This window comes from Amphiura filiformis, chromosome 9, assembly GCF_039555335.1.
Source record: "Amphiura filiformis chromosome 9, Afil_fr2py, whole genome shotgun sequence".
NCBI classification, from domain to species: domain Eukaryota; kingdom Metazoa; phylum Echinodermata; class Ophiuroidea; order Amphilepidida; family Amphiuridae; genus Amphiura; species Amphiura filiformis.
The window spans coordinates 43,906,614-43,929,285 of record NC_092636.1 but is presented as its reverse complement, the minus strand read 5'-3'; the positions used below and the strand labels follow the sequence as shown (position 1 = coordinate 43,929,285).

General features: G+C 35.3%; 1 protein-coding gene across 1 annotated transcript in view; it reads right to left on the bottom strand.

Annotated features, from left to right (window-relative positions):
* Positions 1–370: 370 nt before the first annotated feature.
* LOC140160092 (uncharacterized) overlaps positions 371–22,672 on the bottom strand; it is a 131,473-nt gene continuing 109,171 nt past the window's right edge. The window contains exon 2 of the mRNA XM_072183366.1: positions 371–498. Within this exon, the coding sequence (XP_072039467.1) occupies positions 371–498 (128 nt within the window). The remainder of the gene's footprint in view (positions 499–22,672) is intronic.

Genomic DNA, 22,672 nt, shown 5'->3' with positions numbered 1-22,672 from the left:
ATCAGCTCTACTCTGCTGCTACAAATAAGAGTGGTATCATCAGCGTACCTCAGGTTAGTAATTCTTGTACCGCGAAACTTCACTCCACCTTCAAACCCCTCCAAAGCTGTTCTCATTATGTCTTCAGAGTAGATGTTAAACAGGTTTGGTGATAGCACACAGCCCTGTCGTAAGCCTCTTCTAATCTTGAACCAATCTGTGTCCCCACTACTTGTTCTGACTGCCGATTCTTGATCTTCATATAAGCAGCTGATCAGATCCACAAGATGACTTGGGAAACCCATCTTTTCATTGTTTCCCACATCTGGGGGAGGGTATTAACACAGTCAAAAGCTTTACTGTCATCTATGAAGCACATGTAAAGAGGAAGTTAATGCTCTGTGCATTTCTCAGTCACATTCCTGATATTGACGATTTGGTCCCTAGTCCCCTTTCCTTCACGAATTCCTGCCTGCTCATCAGATATTTCTTGCTCTATTTTGTGTTGTTTTGCCTTACCTAAAAGAGGGCAAGTGTAATCAAATGTATAACAGATTTATCATTCCATTACAAATAGAAGTATTTTCCACACTTTTTAAAATTGATCAGTTTACAGTTTTCCTAAATCAGACTTCAATTTGTCTACTAGCATATAACTACAGGGTGTCCCAGAATGATTTATACCGGGAAAGATGAATTTTTTTAGGTATGAATTGTTTTGCATTTTAAGTTCTACATATATTTAGCTTTCTCAGATTTTTTAGATTTTACAATTTTGACGTTTCTAGTATAGAGGATTGCGTGAAAATGGTGAATTCCAGGTTTTGACAAAGCAACCTATTTTGAAAATCTGTAAAATTAATAACCGTTCAGCACAAAGTTATTTGGAGAATGCTATGCATTATATTTGTTGTGTCCTGTTCTTACTTCTACTAAATAGTTGATATCTATCGTTTATTTATGATATTACGAAGTAATCTTTGTATGGAATTTGGTGTATTTCCTATAAAAGAATGTAGGATTTCTCCAATATATTGCACAGTGCAGCTGTCCGATGGTGATAAAGGATCCACGTGTTATGATGCCTTTGCACTGTAAATTACACACATGCCGTTTTCGTCCTTTTTCAGTAATAGCAATGTCACGCAAAAACGAATCAAGCTACGCTCGTATTTCCATAAAAGTCACAGAATAAGTAGGAGACATTGTATGGCATTGTATAGCACTTATTAAGATATTTTTGATATTTTGTTCAAACGCGGTATAAATCATTCTGGGACACCTTGTAGTGCAATTGTCAGTGAAATGTACCAATATTGATGGGTGAGTAAGGTCCCATCTGCAATAGCTGCCAGGTGTCATATGTTGTGATGTGTACAAATTGTTAATGCATAAATTGTCAAATGTTTATAGGGCAGCTATAAATTACTGATAGAGCCTTCTTACACTTTCCCTCGACACGTTAAAATTGGTTACTTGTCGATGTCTCTGCATGGGTGCTTAACCCTATACATATATGGGTGTCGTCTGTACACGACAAGATCCAATATTCTTTAAAAATTCAAAAAATTCAGAATTGTACATTTTGATGACCATATTTGGAATCAGCATGAAAAATGCATTAAAATGAGTACTCAACCCCAGTATTGGTTCAGTGGTTTTTGAGATCGCTCTTGAAATTTTCATAAAATATCTCAAATGTTACTTTTTATGATGAAGCGTATTATGACCAGCACGCAATAATATTTAAAATATTTATACATAATGATACAAGCTAGTACCATCTTTCCACCCCAGAGAGCCGGTAACTAAATATAAGGAAGACATATTTCAAATGTCAGTTTCTAAAATAGCCTATAATATAAGCTTACATGCTCTGTTAAGGAAACGCATACTCATGTCAAGATTGATTGCATAAGATGGGTTAATATTTCTAGCACCACATGATATGGGTAATAGTTTAGCATCATCTTCATCATCATTTCATTCTCCTCTGAAGCACGATTAGGCTCTACCGCCAATGAAATCTATCTTGAGCCTGCTGATGTCTATACTGATGAATACGGAAGCCCACAATGGTCAAACACGATGATTAGTTATTTATAGTTACTTGATAATGGGTTTTCATACACTCTTATATCAAAGCAGCCAATCAGAAAAGCTGTTAGAAAAGTACGAAACATGCATTGATTGTGTATATTGTGCACTCCGCGTACTACTCGCAGTGTTTCGCGCCCGTTCGCGTCGCGTAGGATTGATTCATTTTTCGGGCGGGTTGATGCATTTATATTTGGTTCTGTTTTCCAACATTTTTAGTGATAATTTGTTATATAAAAAAAAGTAAAAATCACGTGTTTTTTCTTCTCGTGTATGAAATAGATTAATAAACTTGTATTACTTCGGGGCTCGTGCATTAGACGCATCAACATCAGCGCAAGTGCATTATTTTGTCTAATTTCTCTCCCAATAAGTAGTACGCGTTCATTAACCTATAGTTATCTTTTAACAATATGACAACAACAAATTACGACTATATGTCTATTAATTGTCTCCCTGTCTCGACAATGTAACATTTTGCTGCATATAGTTTGATATGACATTTTCCGTTAATATTGTTTATGATTCCAAAGATCTCCAAAGAAATGATCGGTTAATGTTGGGTGTTGAGTTCTTAAGGCAGCAAGTCGTCATTAATTGCATGGCTGCTTCTAACCCAAGAGCACTAATTGACTTTAAGACTCTACAAATTCATTTAATTCATCTACTATACAATAGATTAATATGTTTTTCAATGATACACAGATGCATGGATAAAGTAAAAAAAAAGCATTAGCCGTGTTATCCGAAATGAACGGAAGCAAACGTTGAATAGTTGCTTTAAATTTGGATTATAGCTATACTGAAGATTTTCTTGCAAACAAGCGCTTGTCCTTTTCCAATGATAAAGTTCATTGAAGTTTATCTTTATGTTTCTGACAAATTTATTTAAAAAAACATTGTTTTGACGGACGTTATTTTTGTCCTTGGCAATTAGAAAATGAGTAGTAGTATTTCAGATACTATGACCGAGTCAAGGCATATTATATTATATATTTTCATTATTCTAAGGGTGATTTGAAATAAAACGTCAGGATCGTTATTCTAATAATTTGAAGTACAACGATGGAAGCTTTATGAAGGACACACACCGTGTGGCACGTACATTTCTCTTATTTGCCCAGTCAGTTATAAAAATCCTGAATATATTCTTTGTCCCTGATGATAATATTACTGATTCTAAGAAGAGTTTACCCTAGGAATTATATATTGTCCTTTTTGGCTCAGAAACGATCGCATTACTTGGCAGGAATTGACTTAGTAATGATCATATTACTTGACAAAAAAGGCTTATTTTGCCCCATGTAGCCTATATTACTGTTTACATGATTTATACTTGCTGCCACGGGTACCATAGAACAAAATCAGAAGGTCACAGGGGAAAGAAGAATTTCGCATCGCTGATTAGCACAAAACATGAATTTACAAATGGAAACATGACATGCATGGTCAGATATACCGGAGTAAAAACCCCGGGCATACCTGCCTGTGCATGGACTTGAACCCCAGACCTCTCACTTGTCGGGCGAGCTCTCTAACCACTTAGCTACACAGACTGTCCCTGATAAACAGGACTCAAGTACTTATGGATATGAGCAGTCAGGATAAACAGTACAAACAACACATTATATACCAGTGTACGAGATCAATTAATGATGCTTACCCGCAAGCATAATATAACCATAAAAACAAGGGAAGAGGCTTACGTATCATATATTGGAACATGGAAACATTACAAACTAGCGCACGCGATCTAATTAATGATGCTTAATCGTTTTTCTTAATATAGCAATATACAGGGGAAAGAAGAATTACGCGTCGCACATTAACACAATTAAACATGAATTTACAAATGGAAACATAACATGCATAGGCAGATATACCAGAGTAAAAACACCGGACATACATACCTGTGCGGGGATTTGAACCCCAGACCTCTCACTTGTCGGGCGAGCGCTCTAACCACTGAGCTACACAGACTGTCCCTGATAAACAGGACTCAAGTCTGGTACTTATGGATATGAGCAGTCAGGATAAACAGTACAATCAACACATTACATGAATTTACAAATGGAAACATAACATGCATAGGCAGATATACCAGAGTAAAAACTCCGGACATACATACCTGTGCGGAGACTTGAACCCCAGACCTCTCACTTGTCGGATGAGTGCTCTAACCACTGAGCTACACAGACTGTCCCTGATAAACAGGACTCAAGTCTGGTACTTATGGATATGAGCAGTCAGGATAAACAGTACAAACAACACATTACATACCAGTGTACGATATCAATTAATGATGCTTACCCGCAAGCATAATATAACCATAAAAACAAGGAAAGAGGCTTACGTATACTGGAACATGGAAACATTACAAAACTAGCACACGAGTTCTAATTAATGATTCTTAATCGTTTTTCTTAATATAGCAATATACAGGGGAAAGAAGAATTACGCATCGCACACTAGCAAAATTAAATTAAGTGGAAACATGGCATGCATAGGCAGATATACCAGAGTAAAAACTTTGGACATGTTTTTACTTACATCAGAAGGCTACAACTTCCGAATGAAGAGGAGATATACCATTGTTCAGACATACATTTGACTATGGCCTCAACCGTGTTACTATAGTTTTTCGGCTTACAATTATTAAAATTGGCGAAAATTGTTGGGTTTTGTTACTGCGTGAAGTGAATCAGTACCAACTTACGTAAATTCACGTAAACTCGCACTAGTCACGCATTACGCTACGCGCAATTATAGCGTAAGTAATGCCCAATTTCAAAAAGCGATGTTATGAGTTTCATTTTGTTCTACAAATAATATTCAATTTTACACAAGCGGGCTAGATATTGACTTTTTTTTTTTCGGGGGGTGGAGGGCTTTAGTTATCAAACTCAATCATTTGGGGGTTTAACCCCTAACGCTCCAAAGGCACTGATTATAATATTTTGCCAGTACATGCCAATTGTTTGCGCTAAAACAATTTTTTCCTGCGTTTCAAACTATTTCTTCTGAAGCAACCTCTTTGGCCATCTTGCAAGGAACTAAAACGGAGGTCAGTAGTCGTAGTTTTGATCCGTGGTTTTGAGGCTATGGATTAGGACCCTCGTTGTTCCCATTAAAATAATTTAGATTTTAAGCTGAGGATTATATTTAAATTGGTTTAGTAAACAACACAAAAAGTGAAAAAACATTCTTTTTTAAAGGCCTATTCAGTTATCTGCCCAGTCGGACAATCATAAAAACCATATTTATTAGTAGCATGGGTGTACTTTTAATATTAGTTCCGCGGTTTAAATATGAATTCCGTGGTTTTAAATATTACTTCCGCGAATTAAATTTTGGTTTAGTTTATTAAGTACATAAATTTGCTACCTGTACTTGGATGGGGGCTTCGACTTTTTCAATACTGCTGTTTTCCTAATTTGTTTTTTGTAAATTTCCATTTCAAAAAATGTAATTCAAAGTTATTTTTCACTTTAAAGTAATTTATACACAAATTTATATTTTAAAATTTCGCTCGGATCACTGAATGGGCCTTTAAGGGATTTTATCATAAGTGCTTCTTGTTGTGTGAACCTAATACCTAAAAGCGCAGTGAATATGGGCTATTAATATGACTTACTTCAACTGTTATTGAGATTAAGGCAACAAGTTACTTTGATTTAAAGCCAGTCGGATGGCAGGCGACAAATGTTTCCAGTGTTGCCCATTTAAATAAAATATTAGTCAAGGAAACAAATAATTTACTGCCATGAAGCCGAACACCTCGCTGAGGAAGCTTTTGGTTCATCCGAATGACAAAATTGACCCTCTAGATAAAACTGACTGTATCTACGAGATTCCTTGCAAAAACTGTGACTGTACATACGTTGGTGCGACCGGCCGAAAACTGAATACCCGGCTTAAGGAACACCAAAAAGAAACGGAGAAAGTGGAAAGGGGCAAGAACTTTACACGCCAGACCAGAAAAGAGTCAGTTACAGAACAAAGCAAGTCAGCCATAGCGGATCACGCCATTCAACAGATACATGTCATCAACTGGGACGATACCAAAGTTTTACAGAAGGAGTGTGATGTGAGTACTCGCTTCATCAGAGAATCAATCTGGATACGTAAGAGAGGCCCGGCCGTCATGAACAGGGACGAGGGGCCTACAATTTAAGTCACGTGTATGACCCTCTCCTGAATACCACGCCCCAAGGGATGGAGCTGTGTTGCCACCAGCACAGAGGATGATGGGATACCAATCATTCTGAAGAAGTATGTCGTCCAAGACATACGAAACTGTCAGGTCAGTGTCAAAAAATTTTGGTTTTGTATATGAAAACTTCAAAGCTGATTTATTCTTGTAATCTCCATGAAAGACTGGTTAGAGTTAAATGATTTACCTAGAATACAGGTTTTATACTTTTTACAATTTATTTACCATTTTACGCTCACAAAACACAGCGACGACGCCTGGTAAATACTTATATTATATATATTATATTATATATTATATAGGCAGGCAAACCAAATCAATACTCTGGATAAAAACACGTGTATCTGCTATGCACAATTTGATATTCAGACGATAAATCTGTGGATACCGGGGTAGAAAATGATAAATATCTCCCGTAATTTTTGGTTTCGAAAGAAGCCAATTGTAAGGCTTGCATATATATGTGTTGAAAGGATATGATAGGATAGTCGTTAGCTTGCGTATTGAAAAAGAACCGTGCGTTTTGAAATCAAAAACTGACAAAAGTTCTGATTTTATATGTGCAGAACAAAAAAAAAAAAAGACAGCTGCCCTCATTCGTAAACACTCGGGTCACGGAAGATACACGGTACTATAATAGCGCAGCGTAGGCCACTGGTGGAGGCAGTCTAAAGCAGATGACGTACCATGCTCACTGACATCTACAGGTCAGTCACCAGGCTATTGTCAACAGGTCGGAACAAAATGGCCATGCGTGGCTGTTGAAGAACAAGTGGATTCGATCTACCATCATGGCGATATCGGTACGATGACAATGTGCAAATTATCTTGTATATGCTTGATTTGAAGCTGTTTAGATGATATAAATATAATCATATTTCATCCACTACTGAGAATCACACGTTGTGATTTGTCCGATCGTATCGGATGCGCATCATACAATTGAAATATTGGGCCCGATTGCGTCTGGAACGCAGTAAAGCGTTCATATTTTTAACAGAGCGTTACGGGATGTTAGGGGTACAATTTTCTGCAATACACGTAGATACTTGCGCAGCAGATGCGCGTACGCTATTACCTTGATATAAACAACTTGAGTGAAATATTTTATTACGAGAGCGATATTCTATTTAAATCGAACTAAATCGAACTAATGTACCATCAATAATATAAACGATTAATAAATAATAATAGCGTTAAAAAGAAGTTCTGCTTCAGCTTAACCTTTACGTTTGTTTTTACTGCCTCGGACATATTATTTTGATGTAATGGATACGGTACGGCCTTTGAACCTAAATAATGTATCATCAATAATATAAACGATTAATAAATAATAATAGCGTTAAAAATAAGTTCTGCTTCGGCTTAACCTTTACGTTTGTTTTTGCTGCCTCGGACATATTATTTTGATGTAATGGATACGGTCTTAGGGATCAAATCAAAACTCGACCGCCGTTTGCCCGCCGGTTCCGGGCGGTTCCGCCTGGTTCTAAATTATACACAGTAATGAGGTCAGTCGTCACACCCTGGTTCATATGGCCTGTTGGTATCATCGAGTGAGTGAGTGGAGTGATTTCAAGTGGTTTCTTTTCAAATTTAGTACAATAGGAATAATTGATTTTCCTTCTCAGAGTTCTTCTCAATCAATGTGGCTACTTTAAATATTTTATTTTGATAAAATATAAGCAGAGACTTGTTCTGTTTATTTCTAATTATTTTACATCGTGACAGGTTCGACAAGACATATTTAAAAGTTTCATTTCCGAGGGGGATAATCGCGATCTCGGAATTCTGCATGTTTTAAAAGGCAAGGGTAATATATTTTTCATAAACTGTGCTTATAATCGAAAGAAAGAAAATAAGAAAAGTAGATGAGTCAATCAATATCACTTTGATATATCAGATTTGAACTTATGACCTTTCATGAAATCGCCATATAGTACTAGTACGTGATTCACAAAATAATAAATTCACAACTTCTAAATTACTTAACCTATAGAAATCATTGAAACACTGTTCTGTACTGAAATTAACTGATCTAAACAATGGTGATATATTCAAGCAATTTTATCCATAAACAAGAAATCATTTCCAAAATAATTTGCTTTGGTAACAAGCCAATAGACACATGACTAAGAAAAATCGATCGCCGTGTAGTACTTTCAAGTCTGCGCTATTGTAACCGTGAATTTTCAAGTATGCGCGATTGTGATCGCGAAATAGACATATCGACATTTTGTTAATCTCCCCGGTTATGTGCTTAAACCAACCGGCGGTTGCTACTCATGCATTCTTGAATATTCATATACCAATGCCCTCTGCCAACCGGACGGAACCACCCGGAACCGGCGGGCAACCGGCGGTCGAGTTTTGATTTGATCCCTAATACCCATTATTTCATATTAGATAAAGGGTAGGGCCGTGCATAGCCGCAAAAGTGGGAAACGTCGTTCCACAGGTAAATGCTCAGAGAGTAACAAGAGTATAGGTGTAAATTTCACCCTGAGTACGAGCATGGAAGAAAGAGATGAGAAGGAACCACAACGAACGCATTCACTTTGTCCACTCCCTTTACCGACATTTAATTGACATTGTTATTCATGAGGATTTACTCCATGTATTTGCATGTCTTCTGGAGCGTGTCTGAAGGATGATTTGAACTAATGACCTTCCGTGCAAGCACTCTATAGGATTTTTTCTGGTGACGTGATCATCGGTCATTGTTGGCCTACATCTTTTTCTTCCATTTCGCCCAATTTTCTCGAACTTTGATGACTTTTTTCTCAGAGTTGGCAGTCTTTGGCACTAAAACGAGTTAGCTAGTTACGATTATACACATATAAACTATTAAATTAAACAGGTTTCATGTACCGGACTCAACCGGAACATTGTACATTATTTAAGAACAATTTGCATCTATTTTTCATCGAAAAAGTCACCAAAATCTTACCTTATTTGCTAAAGATGAAACGCAGCAAAAAAAACGGCCGATTTTGATGACCTTTGCGATGTGTTAAAGGACATTTTCTACACAACACGATCAAGAAAACAGTTTGACTGTAGATCCCAAAACAAAGCTACTATACATGTTCAGAGCATCAGTGAAATTCCATAATCTTACTTCTGGGTAGCGTTTGTTTGTTCTTGGATGGGTTTGTTATAGTTTTTTTCCAGTAATGATTTCGCCAAGCATCGATCGCGGTAAATGGATCATACATGAAAGTAAGTACCATTGATAGCTTTTCCTTTCATGCGTCAATAGATAAGCGGATTAAAACTTGGCCGATCGAAGTCGTTGTGGTTCCTTCTCATCTCTTTCTTCCATGGTACGAGGATAGTCTTACAATTAAGGTCTGATGTCCAGCTCGGCCACCCAATACGCCCTGCGTGGTAGGACTACAACTGGTCAGTTGAGACTCTCACATCCATATCTGGTTATTTTTCAAGTGATGGCTTTAAATAAATATGACACGAATCTTATTTTTAACTCTTATTTCGTAGCTTTTGATGTCATCTTGATCACAGATGCTTGGGAATTGAAAGTATTATCGTTCCTACGGTGCAATATATATTTGATCAGTAAGTACATTCATCAATATATAGACATATATGCCAAACAGTTTAGAGAAATATAATCACCTGCTTTGACCTAGTGCCATTTTCTAAAATGTGTTGAGAATAAAAATGATGAACAAGACATATATTTCGCACGTTTACATTGATGTTCATAAAATATACATCTTTTGTAACACCTGACACGTGTCAATAGAAAAAATCTTAATATGAAAAGGTATTGGTAGTTTAACAAGTAAGCTCTATTCCCAAGTAGCAAGATAAAGTAAAACACGTGGAATGATATAATATCATTGACAAACCCTTTACAATACATATGGATATGACAATATTCTTACATTTGCGTGAAACGCGGGTAAGACTTGTTCAATTACTTTCGGATCACAAAACGCCATTACAAAAATAAAGTAATACAAAACTGTGAAAAATAAAAAGAAGGATAAATCAACACCATTTCAAAATTACTGCTGATGAAAACGATAAATTACTTTCGGATCACCAAACGCCATTACAAAAATAAACCAATGCACGCTATGACAAATCAACAACGTGAATAAACTAAAACTATTGCACAATTACTACTGATCACGACGTTGGATAAAGCGGTACACTGTTTATAGGAATATATGAATATTCAACGTAATTTTACTGAAAAAAAAAGAAAAATATGGTAATTTGTTCAATAATAACTGGTGTTCTTCCTTTGTCTTCCATAAGTACTTTGAAGCTGAAGCACAACATGTTGTCGTCAGAAGTCTTTGTTTCAGGGTGTGTTGAAATAAAAGTAGCTAAGGGAAACTGGATAACAAATATTAATAATAAATTTTTTGAAGAGAGAAGAAAGTTACTCTCCGGGGTTTACGTTTAGAAGCCGGCTTTCTACATTCATTTGACTAATTACTTGCAATGCATTCATTGCGTTTGTACTAAAGGTTACTTCTCTTAATGATACAACAAATATTATCAAATAGATTGAGGCAAATAAGCTCTACGAAAATAAAGATGTTATAGTTATACTCCAATTTCATTTTGTCTACACGAAAGTCGCCTAAAAGGCAGGGCACTACTTCAATAAATCATTATTAACAAATCAATATTATTCATTGTTTTTATATTTTAAAATCTATTAGCGAGTAAGTGCAAAAGAAATGCAATTGTAATCAAGTTTGTATAGCATATCTTTATCATATTTAACTAACAATTCAGCCTTGCCATTTCATGTTTGGGGTGCCATAGTAATATTTTGAGTATACTTTGTCGTCTTAACTGAAGCTCTTTAGTTAGACATCCAGGATACTAGAAAAGCCATAATGTACGATCTTATTATAATAATAAAAAATTTAGTTAATGAAACAAGCCAAATTTGTTGTGTTTTTCAGGCCAATAGTAGCCATTAGGGTTTCTTTCGCTTTAGTACTTTGTTATTGCCACTGAAAATAGACAAACGTTTCCTGACTGAAATATTATTTGAATATTTTGAGTAACGAAATAACAAAATTAAAATATGATGGAAATTGTATATTAAGGCTTTTAATGAGTTGAAATATTTTTAAATTCATATTTTCAAACTGCGAATAGAAGATCAAATATGTGGACTATGATTACCGTACTGGAATCACTTGTTCGGCAACGCCTAGTTTTCATATAAAGAGCATCGCATATTTTCAAATGTTTTCAAATGTCTTATTAATTTTAGGTGTGTTGGTGAAAGATTATTTGCAAACAAAGAGTCTTCACACTCGTTCTGCACTCATAAGTACAACTAGAATAATGACTTGTTGAAGATTTTGCACCTTCTTGATCTTCTTTCTTTATCTTTCTTCATTTTCTTCATTTTCCTTTAGGGACTCTTTGACAACATTTTCAAAGAAAACAAACTCGGCGCCTTGACGTTCACTATTTTGAAACGCTTTAGATGCTGTATTGCTGAGCACTGCATTAAGATAATATTTCTGGGCATATTATATGTATTCAATATTTTTTCAGTAGCAGATTCGAAAATCAATTTTGACAAAAGTAAATAAGGAAAGAAAATATTTTGCAAAATTTGCCTCCCACTCTTACCCAATCTAACAAAATATACTTTGCCTCTGGAGATGACTAGTTGCTGATCCAAACAATTATAAAACATTCGACAAACCATTTAGGGACAAGATATGTGTTAAAATACGATGAATACACGATGTCCTGACACATATGGCCTTATGAATATTTACATGTAAGTTGTTACAAGACTGGCTCACTGACTTGTAATCAATTGAAACAAAACCACCAACACGCCACATTAATTGAAGGATCTATTTACAAATAATGTTAATTCAATGCATTGAAATCGAATTGAATTGAAATGAAATTTGGGCGATTTTCATTTCAATGCATTGGAATTGAATTGGAATCGAAATGAGTGGGCTTGGGCATGAATTGAATTGAATTGGATTGGAATTGAAATCATCGTGAGCAATGAAGAATTGAATTGGATTGGAATTGAAATCCAGTTGAGTGATGAAGAATGAAGTGGAATTGAAATGAAATTCGGCTTTGATTTCAATTCAGCATTTCAATTCACAAGCAGATGTCTGTGATTCCAGATCATTCCACCTGTAAAAAGTACCCTTCCCCCATGAAGTTCTGCTCTGTTTAAACAAGCAAACTGTTTTCCCTAAACATGATAAATAAAAAGAAACAGTGGTCACCATATACTGGTACAAAACATAAACATAAAGTGTTACAAAACATATTGCAACTAAGTAATCTGGAAAGCTTTCATTTAAAAATGATAGCATAAAATACACATATATTGAAGAAAATTAAAAGTATATGATATCATTTCTCATACACAGGTATAGTTAAACTTTTTGAGACTTTTTTGGAGTTCTTCTTAATCTTTCTTTAGAAGAATATCAACTCTCTCTTGTCATGTGGAAAATTATAGGTTCTATGTTCATAAAGACACTAATATCTTCTAACATGATGCAAATTGATTCTTAGCATTCCCAATCTTTTAAATTGCTTGATATGATCGATAATGTGAGTATGAGACCCCCCCCCCCCAACTTGCCAAAGATCTCAAACTTTTGGCACTGATCATAAAGCCCTTATTTTTCCTCAAGCTCCTAATTTTTATGCTCAAATGGCATTGTACATTTGAACAAATTTTGAGAAAACCATTAAAGAAAATGCTTAGGCCTATATCTTTGACAGCTTTTTTCACACTTTTCAAAAGTACAAGGATTTTGGGTGTAACAAGTAGGGGCTATGTAATAGTATCAAAACCTTGATTTTGACATCTTTAAGGTCAGTGTGGGGACAGGGTCCCATTATTAATCATACCACACACCTTAAGTTTAAAAAATGATGTGCATGGTGGACAAGAAGTTAAGACAAATATTAGGAAGTCAGTCACCTAAGAACTAAGAAGTTCCAAAGTTTTATAAAATAGGACCCAGAGGTCAAGGATCACTCGCATTGTTTGAATGTGAAACGTGAGTTACAATGTAGTATCTTCTGTTGACTTTGACTTTGTGTTGCTGACTAAAGTGTTATAAAATTGGTATAACATTTAAAACATCACTGTAAAAACAGCGTCTAAATATTAAACACCATTCTAGACACCATCTTGTCCTCGATTAGTAAACATTGCTATTTGCTAAACATGTTTAGTAATTTGATTTTGATGCCTTGTGTTTAGATATTAAACACTTAATGTTTTGAAGTTTGACATTTGTGTTTAGATTTTACATGTGTTTACAAACCAAGGACAAAAAAGTGTTCAATCTCTAGACACAATTTGGCAGTGTGCCTTTGGTCAATTACCACAAACTGCAACCGTATTGGAATTGGAATTGAATTGGAATTGAAATGAATGCTCAGAATTGAATTGAAATGGATTAGCTGTTAATTTCACTGCATTGGATTGGAATTGAATTGAAATGATTTTGAAATTGACAAATTGAATTGGAATCGAATTGAATTAATTCTAAAGCAAGGTGGATTGAATTGGAATTGAATAGGAAGACTCCAGGTATAGAGAGAATTGAATTTGAATAGAATTGAAATCAATTTTCTGGAGTGAAATAACAATATTTACAAATATATATAATCTATGGTGTTTAATATCACCAAAACGTTGTGTCAACGTAACATATCAAAGTTGTTACATAAACAATATAAAACAATGCAATGAATGATTCAGTTACATAAAACATCTTTACAGTTTTAATGGTGCAAGGTTTTAGTGAATATTCAGAGTTTTAGAATACTTTAAAGTGATCACGGCGGAGCGCTCATTGAAGCTTGAATTGAAGTTATCACATGCTTGCTGTTCATGTTTAGCTTCTTGACGCCGGAACTGTGATTCAATATCTTCTTAAATCTGCATTATAATAAAGTCATCCTACCATTCAAGCACACAGAAGAGAGTCCAGGAGAGTTTGTGGTTAACGTGACAAACTCTTCATGTCCTTTAGGATGGCATTTACTGCCAAATCTGGAGACATTTGTCTCCCGTAAGTTGTGTCACCTTTCACACGATGACATCCATTTTGTCAGTCCTAATATTTCAGAGTTTTGTATCATGACGTCATATCTCGATGAATATTCAAATTAGAGTCTACTTCTCATTATATGCAAAGTAAGAGTCTGCTGCCCTCGAAATATTGTAAATCATCCAGAGGGTGTTCTTCTAAGTTATTACCTTGGCACCAATTAAGAATTTCTTTATGGTTACTTTTATACAAGTTTTCCTTGCTCAATCATATTATAACCAACCTCAATCAACTGGCATGACAAGGGTCAAGGGCGTAACAAAGTATATCATATCATATCATGTCATATCATGTCATATCATATCATATCATATCCTATCCTATCCTATCCTATCCTATCATATCATATCATATCATATAATTTTATTTGTCAGTAAAAAACACATATACATATAAAATATTGCACAATATCAAAATTACACACACATATATAAATTACACATGCAAAGATATAAAATGTAAACCATGGAAGGTCATAAAGCAAGACATTAAATTGACCCATGTTGGAGAAAATAGAGACATGGCATGCCTTAACCCGGAACAAAAACAAAGGACAAGAGAACCCCTGGCAGGGATAGCCAGATAGTGACAAAGTCACTTTCAAAGTGGCTAAACCTAATTGGTTCCCACAGGAACACAGACAAGCAACACAGTGTTAAAATAAATTTATTATGAGAAACGAACATTAAATACGCTTAAAATACAAGGCAAATGACGGGATAACCCAATAAAATGCAACAAAACAAACAAAGAAGAAACACGCAACCAACCGTATTGCCAAAACAATGACAAATAATTGTGAAAGTGTATTCACGATAAAATGGAGTGCACATTATTTTGATACATTAATAGTAAATAATAAATGGATTAAAACATCAAGAAACATGCCAAATGTTGATACCACGAGAGAAATCTTAACACCAACACTGCGGGTTCGAACATTGTTTGAAACTATATATACATATCTAGTAACCGTTTGTTGTTTTTTCTTCACCAAAAATGGTTTAAATTTTGGTAAAAATCATCCGTTTTTAAGATTGTTTACAAAATTGAACATTTGCAAATACAAAATTGATTGACAGTGACGTCAGACGCCAAAAAAGTATATTTATTTATGTTTCAATTATAAAGTGGTGTCTTAAAATAGTTTGAGATCACTAAAATGAGCGCAAAGTATGGATCTACGATTATCATAAGTCCTTTGGGTGCAAGCACAAGTGGTTTGGTATGCCGGATGGAAAACACTGGTATGTATTCCTCCACTATTTGCAAGAGGAGTGTTAAAGGTGATTGAACCGATTTCTCTCTCATTCCTTAAACGTTACCCCATCGAAATTGAGATTTTGACACCTGAAGAAAGTTTTCACCCTTTCTTTCAACACGAGTAAATAACAAAAACAAGAAAAAAAAAAAGTGATGGGCTTATCAAAGTATTCGATTTCACTGACCTCGCAAACCTTCTTGCGCATCATTAGTAAAATCGGTGTAGAATATCAGTCACTGCAAATAAACTGTCACTATAAACGATTCAACTTTGTGAATATAAGTTCAGAGATGTTTTGATTTTTTAATAGGTGTGCGAATTTTGTAAACGTTATGCTAGATAAAGTCCGTATGAAGGAGCCAATATCATATTCATATGTCTTCAAACAAAACAAACTAAAATGGGAACTATATATCGCCATCATAATAATCTTAATCATGTTGTGCCGAAAGAAAACAATCTAAATAAGCACATAAATAAACAGAAAATGACATTTTAATCATATATCTAGTGCGCTAGTAAGTACTTTTAGATCATTATTGTTATTAATATTTATCATTTTGATCATGTTATGGGGTGTTAAGAGGGCAGGAACGTGGTTTGGATTCCAGAGGGAGAATGCCTGTAAGAGACACGGCCATCAGAAAAGTACTAACTCAGATCGTACGACAAATAAGTTTTTTTACTTATCACGTGGTGTGATGACGCAATCGCCCTAAGCGATATATAGGCACGGTTTCGCTGGCCAGCGCAGCCCAAGACCCGTGGCAAAGTGTCGCCGAGCCGGTGCTTGGCATGCGAGGGGTCTTGGTTTCGAATCCCACCATAGCCAAAGAAGTTCTTTCTTTCTTTTCCCTTCCCGTCGCCAAAAAGCACCTGGCAGGTTAGGGTTAATGTACTAGGCAAACTTTGTTCAAAAATTGCGAATTCGGTCAAAAGCTACGGGCTGTGTCTATTGCCATGAATATAGTATCACTGCAAAATATCCCGGTGAAATTACATTATTTATTCATTTTACTATTGATTTTAGCCTCTGTAATAAAATTACCATGAGCGTCTTTGGATCAATCAAAAAATTAAAGGTATATGTTCATATACACAGCATATTCAATATTTCAGTTTATCTCTTGTAATGCTCGCGGTCGATCGATTAATCACGTTATTTACTTACAAAGGGGTAAACTAGATCCATTCAAATGAATGAAAATAAAAACACAGTATCGATGTTATAGTGATATAATATCGCATACTAATATTTTGGAATACTGAACTGGACATTAATGTTCTTTTGTATGATCAAATGAATCAAGAGCTAAAAGAGAGTGTTATTTAAAGTAAATCTATATTTTAATACAATTGTGACTATTAGATGTGCTCATATCATTTGCAATTTGTTTTATTTTCTTTTTTTAAAAGTTCAGTAACAACTCAAAGGTGCCTTCTTGGCACCCGACGAATTCTGAATCTATACACCCTTGTTAAGATAAGTCGGAGTGGTGCGAGCGGTGTTTGTGCTCAAATATTGAGAAAAATCAAGCCCACGCTCACAGGGAAAGGTATGGTTTCAATAGTATGATCCCAAGGCATATTGTAATAAGTTTTATTTTTTCCCATGTGCATGCTTTTAATAGCGAAAATTAAATACCTGCAATATATATATAGGACATACAAATGTGACTATAGCTTTATTTTTTTAAATTTCCTATATGATTAATGTATTTAAGCAAATTTGTCCAAATTGGAAAAATATGGCCTGAAGGCTCCGATTTGCCTCAAAATAATGTAATGTATTTATAGTGTTTACTGGACGCTGCATTCAGATAACATTTACAGCCTTTTATTCATTCTATTTATTATGTGTCTGACCAGATCGACATCTCATGCCCCATTTGTTCTCATCAAAATGAGGATGAAGAATGTTCATGCTATTCTCATTACCCCAGTTTAACACCCAAGATATGATTTGCTTAGATATGGTAAAAAAGTGATAACCGCCATCAGAAGTATGTACTAATCCACATGTGAAAGGAGCATTGCTGTGCACGATTTTGCTTCTAATATTAATTAGAAACCACTGGAGCAATTCAACGCAACATTTTGAACTGATTGTTTTCATGGAAGGCTGTATATACGTTTCGGCAGCTGTGACAAGAGCAAAATAAGAAATATTTCATAACATTTTCCACCGACCTTACTTAGCCTAATACAGTCATGGACAAAAGTTTACTTTGTGTACTTTTAGCATGTAGAGGTGTGATTTCTAGGCAGGATACAATCCTCAAGCAGGGCTTGACCAACCTGTCTGTAGAGGAGCAACCGGGCCTAGTCACTGAAGTGGCCTGCTGTCAAATGTCTGTGTATTTGTGACTAATGCAAGCGCGTATGCCGCTGTCTTTACAGAAGTGTCGGCTTTCTTATTGGTCCTCTTGCACGAAAACCTGCACTAACCAGTCTGCTAACAGGCGCGTTTATGAACCTCAGCCATTCTGTTCATAGCCGAGATGCAGGCTTCGTGCGGTCATTGCGGCAAAGTGGTGGTCCCTGGCGGTTGTCTTTCGGGGCCGACCTGTCCATGGTCTAGGACCCATCTCTCGACGTCTCTTCTAAATTTTAGAAACTGCACCTTGTGTAATTGCGAAGGCGGCACCAATATCCTTCTGTTTGTAGTCATTATTACGTAAGTCAATGACGCGGGCGTATAAATTTGCGGTAAAACTCGCATCCCATGATCAGAAATATCGTATACTACAGAAAGATGCAACAAAGTTAAGCTGTTTTTTTCGCACGGTAATGCAAAAGCCAAAATAACCTTATGAATCATATCGATAAAATATATAACTGCAAAAAGGATGCCCGATGGTTCATTGGTCAGGTATAAGAAGCCATTGTCCTACATTACGTAATGTGTGATATGGAATGGTACATATGACCTTGCCAGACAGCCGTGATTCATTTTGCATGGCTTACGGGTCATTGATTGTAAGAAATCTCTACTTAAAAACAAGGTTATGCAAAAATATAAAAATCAAAAACTTTTGTCCATGTATGAATATACATTGCCTCTCCGGAGACGATTAGTCGGCTAGCCAAACAATAATATAATACACAACACAAAATGTTTTGACATGAGATGTGTTAAAATACGCAATTTGCTGACACCCATGCATAGCCTTAGGAAGATGTACATTTATTACAGCTACAAGATTATGATTATGTTAAAACATTATAAGAAACACACATTAAATGAAAATCGTATCATTGTGTCAAATGCTGAGGAAATGGAAATCATAATTATCATCATGTCCGATGTTTAGACGTCTACATGAAGAATCGGACCATTTGCTATTACCAAAGCCTTAAAAACAAAACACAGAAATAAACAAAATCAACCAAACCTCTCTACTTAATATAAAATATAACCAAAACCAAGAATTGACAATGCTTTCCCATTTTTATATGTGGGGCTTTTAATGGCCTCTTAGGCTCCAATGATTATGACCTAAATGCAGCCCTTTTCAATTAAAAATGTACGATTCTCTTTTATGCATGACTTATTAGTCAGAAGATCCGAGCTAGAAAACATAGATTTCCTCTTTCTATTATGAATATTTAAAGCATTTTCGACGAATATAAAAAAGAGTGATGCAATACACATATAAGACAAAAACCGCGAATTTTTACGCTCCGTCTATTTCAGAAACGATTACCATTAAAGAGCACAAGTAAGTACTCATATGAAAAATCAGACTGTGTTTGATAAGGCGTTTGACTATGGTTGGAGAAGTTTGGGTTCAAACTCTGGTGGTGGTTTAGTACGCTCTCGTAGAAAAATTGAGTTAGCTTGGAATTCTCCTAGAGACAAGGAACTTACTGCTAATTTGTCTCGTTGTAACCCCGTACGCAGCTGATCCTGGTGGCCACGGTCATTTATGGAATGTCTAGTGTGCGCTCCCCCGTGTTGTTGTTAAATGGTTTATGGAATGATGTGGGGCCGTTGTGGTCAGGGACAACGTGTAAAGTGTGCCGAGGCTTGTAGATCAATGTCTAGGTGTTGTGCCTGTGCGTAGCGCACCATAAATCACTGCCCCCTTTTCACTTTAAAGTAATCAATAAAAAGCTTGGGTCTACCGTGGACATTTATAAAATAATTTAATTGCTGTTACCAAAATAAACACATTCGTTTTGTGTGGCCATCTGTAGAAACGTGTAATGTAAAATGAAAAGCATATTATTTCTGCTTTTCTTTTATAAGAATATTTGATAAAATCAATCTTAGAATTTGTCATATTTGCTTAAAACTCGTATTAGAATATTATCACCTTGCCTATCTTGAAAATTTCTCCGGACGTTAAAAAAATACATTCGTTTACTAAAACATACCTCTCATTCTGATCTGATCTGATCTGATCTGATCTGATATTTTTAATTAAGAAGCCTATCAGCGGCTATCGGTAGTTTTGCGCACTCCTTGTCCACTTGTCTCGAAACGCTGGCCACGTAACTGAAAGATAAATGCTAGGAATTTAAACTCCATTAAAACATAATTGCTTTATGGTGAAATAAATCCGTAAGTTTCGCTGCATGGATGATACTGCATACACTACCCGAAAGTATTGCAACATTGCTGAAAAAAAGAAGAATTCCACAAACTGTGAGTTGAGCACTGATCCAATATCCTGTTGATTTCACATGATGTACTGCATGGAAATGTTCTTTGTATGAAATAAGTAAGCTTATTCTAATAAATGGCATGGAAGGTGTACCTTGTGGTGACATTATGCGCATATTCCAGTGTTTACAATGACGGAAAGACGGGCATCAGGTTGAATGCAGAGACACACAAATTAGCAGCCCACAAATGTTCCAGATGCCTTTATACTGGATTAGTTTCTGCAAGGTATCAGAAAAATGGTTACAGAAGAAGGTTGCACGGAAGTGGTGATTGGAAGACAATAACCGTCAAAGATGCCTGACTTTTTGTAAGGGTTGGAGGACTCAGAATTGTAATTAGTAAAAAGGTCACGCAGTTTTTGCCTGGTACATAATGAAAGTGTAAGGAAAAATTGACAAACATACGATTTTCACCGGATTTTCTGGTTGTAAAAGGCAATTAAACCTAATTACCAAGTCCATAGCCTGAAGAATAATTTACAGTAGCAGAAGTTAGTTTTACTGTAACCGGTCAAAATTGTAAAATGGGCGCAAAGGAGGGATTTAAAATTAGCTTAAGTAATTTGGGCATAAACAAAAGCGTTTAGTATGCCGGATACTTGGGTAATCATCTCTCGTTGTATTAGTGCTAATTACGCTCGTATATGGTGTTTTGGAGTACTGTTTGTGTTAAAATATATGTGTGATCAATCACAAAGTAATAAACAATAAAATTGCTATGGATTAAGACACAACATTGTATTACTGCTTCATAAGCTTCAATACGTTGCCGCTATTTTATACACCCATCTTAAGTTTCAACTGAAGCAAAACCATGTCAACTAATAAAGCAAGCTTAAATAGAAGACCAGTGCATTAACTTCTCTGATTTCGGAACAACAAAATGACATCAAGATAATTGCTGATTTGATTTCACTGCTAAAGAAAGTATCTTTCAACATGAGAAAATAAAAAACAAGAAAAGGCATATTAGTGATGGGTCGTCTATCAAAGTGTTCGGTTTCACTGACCTTGCAGACCTTCCAGCACATCATTAGTAAATCGGTGTTGAATATCCGTCACGGCAATTAAACTGTCATTATAACAACCTAACTTTTAAATATTATCGTTTATTTGAATGGATTGGAAGTTTGTTAACGTTATGCTTGTCAACCAAAGAAGGTCGGTGTTAAAATACTCAAAAAAATGTAAGTAAATTGTGAAGAAGTGAAAAGTACATGATAAACAGCCTGAAATGTTTGGGCAATAAGAAGTCCACCGAATTAATCAGCCTTTATTGATAAGCATTATTTAAACGGGAAATATACGCTAGTTCCTGACTATTTTATTTGAGAAGTAAGCGTTTTGTTATATCATTATTTATTATTTAATTTTATTTTTCAACTTTTTCAAATATGTGCCGTGTCATATCAAAAACTGACGCTTTTGGGCAGGTTATCAATGTTGAGGTTTTTACATATCTTAAATATAGAGATATTTTGCTCCCCCAATGAAATGGAACATTCCTAAGCGAAGATATTGAGTTCGTAAGTTATGATATTATGAAATTGGAAATTGAGATATCGGCATTTAAAAAAATATTGACAATGTTGAGAGTAAAAATTACCTTGAAAAATTTCTCAAAAATACAAGATGCCAGTTATATTCCGATCTGAAACTATCAGACAATATTTTAAACATTATTAACATCACAAATTGGCAACAAACCCAAATTGTGAAAAAATCACCCGGGCAGATTTGTTGCTATATATTTCTCCATTTACTTACGATCCAAAAGTGCCCAAAAGTGTCTCCTTTCGATATACCACGTCACAAATGATGTTCTAAATACCATTTACATATAAGTTGACATCAGATAAATCATAATTACAAATTAATTAAAATTAATTTGTAAGATGAGTATATCGCTCCAAAGTTGCACTTGAGCTGATTTTATTTTTTACTCTGCAAGAAAAACCAAAGGAAGCTTATTTCTGTTGGGGTCTATTTGAACACGGAATATATACTCCGGTGTTTCATATTACCCAAATTTCAATATGCCATGGGGAGAGCGAAATATGTTGCCTTAATCAAAATAATTCAGATTAAATATTTTCAAGTTAATATCCCAGTAAACTATTCACCGCCGCTAATCGAACCCGGGACATCTTGGACCAGAAGCACCTAACCACCACTGAGCCACGCTCGTTCTCTTCTTTTAGCTGAAATGATATAAATAAGGGTGAGGCCAGATATGTTATTCTAATGTTTCTTCTACTACTACGAGTTTCATTATGTTATCTTTAAAAAAAAGTTTAAGTGCTAAAGTTTCTTGGAAATTTCGGTAAACAT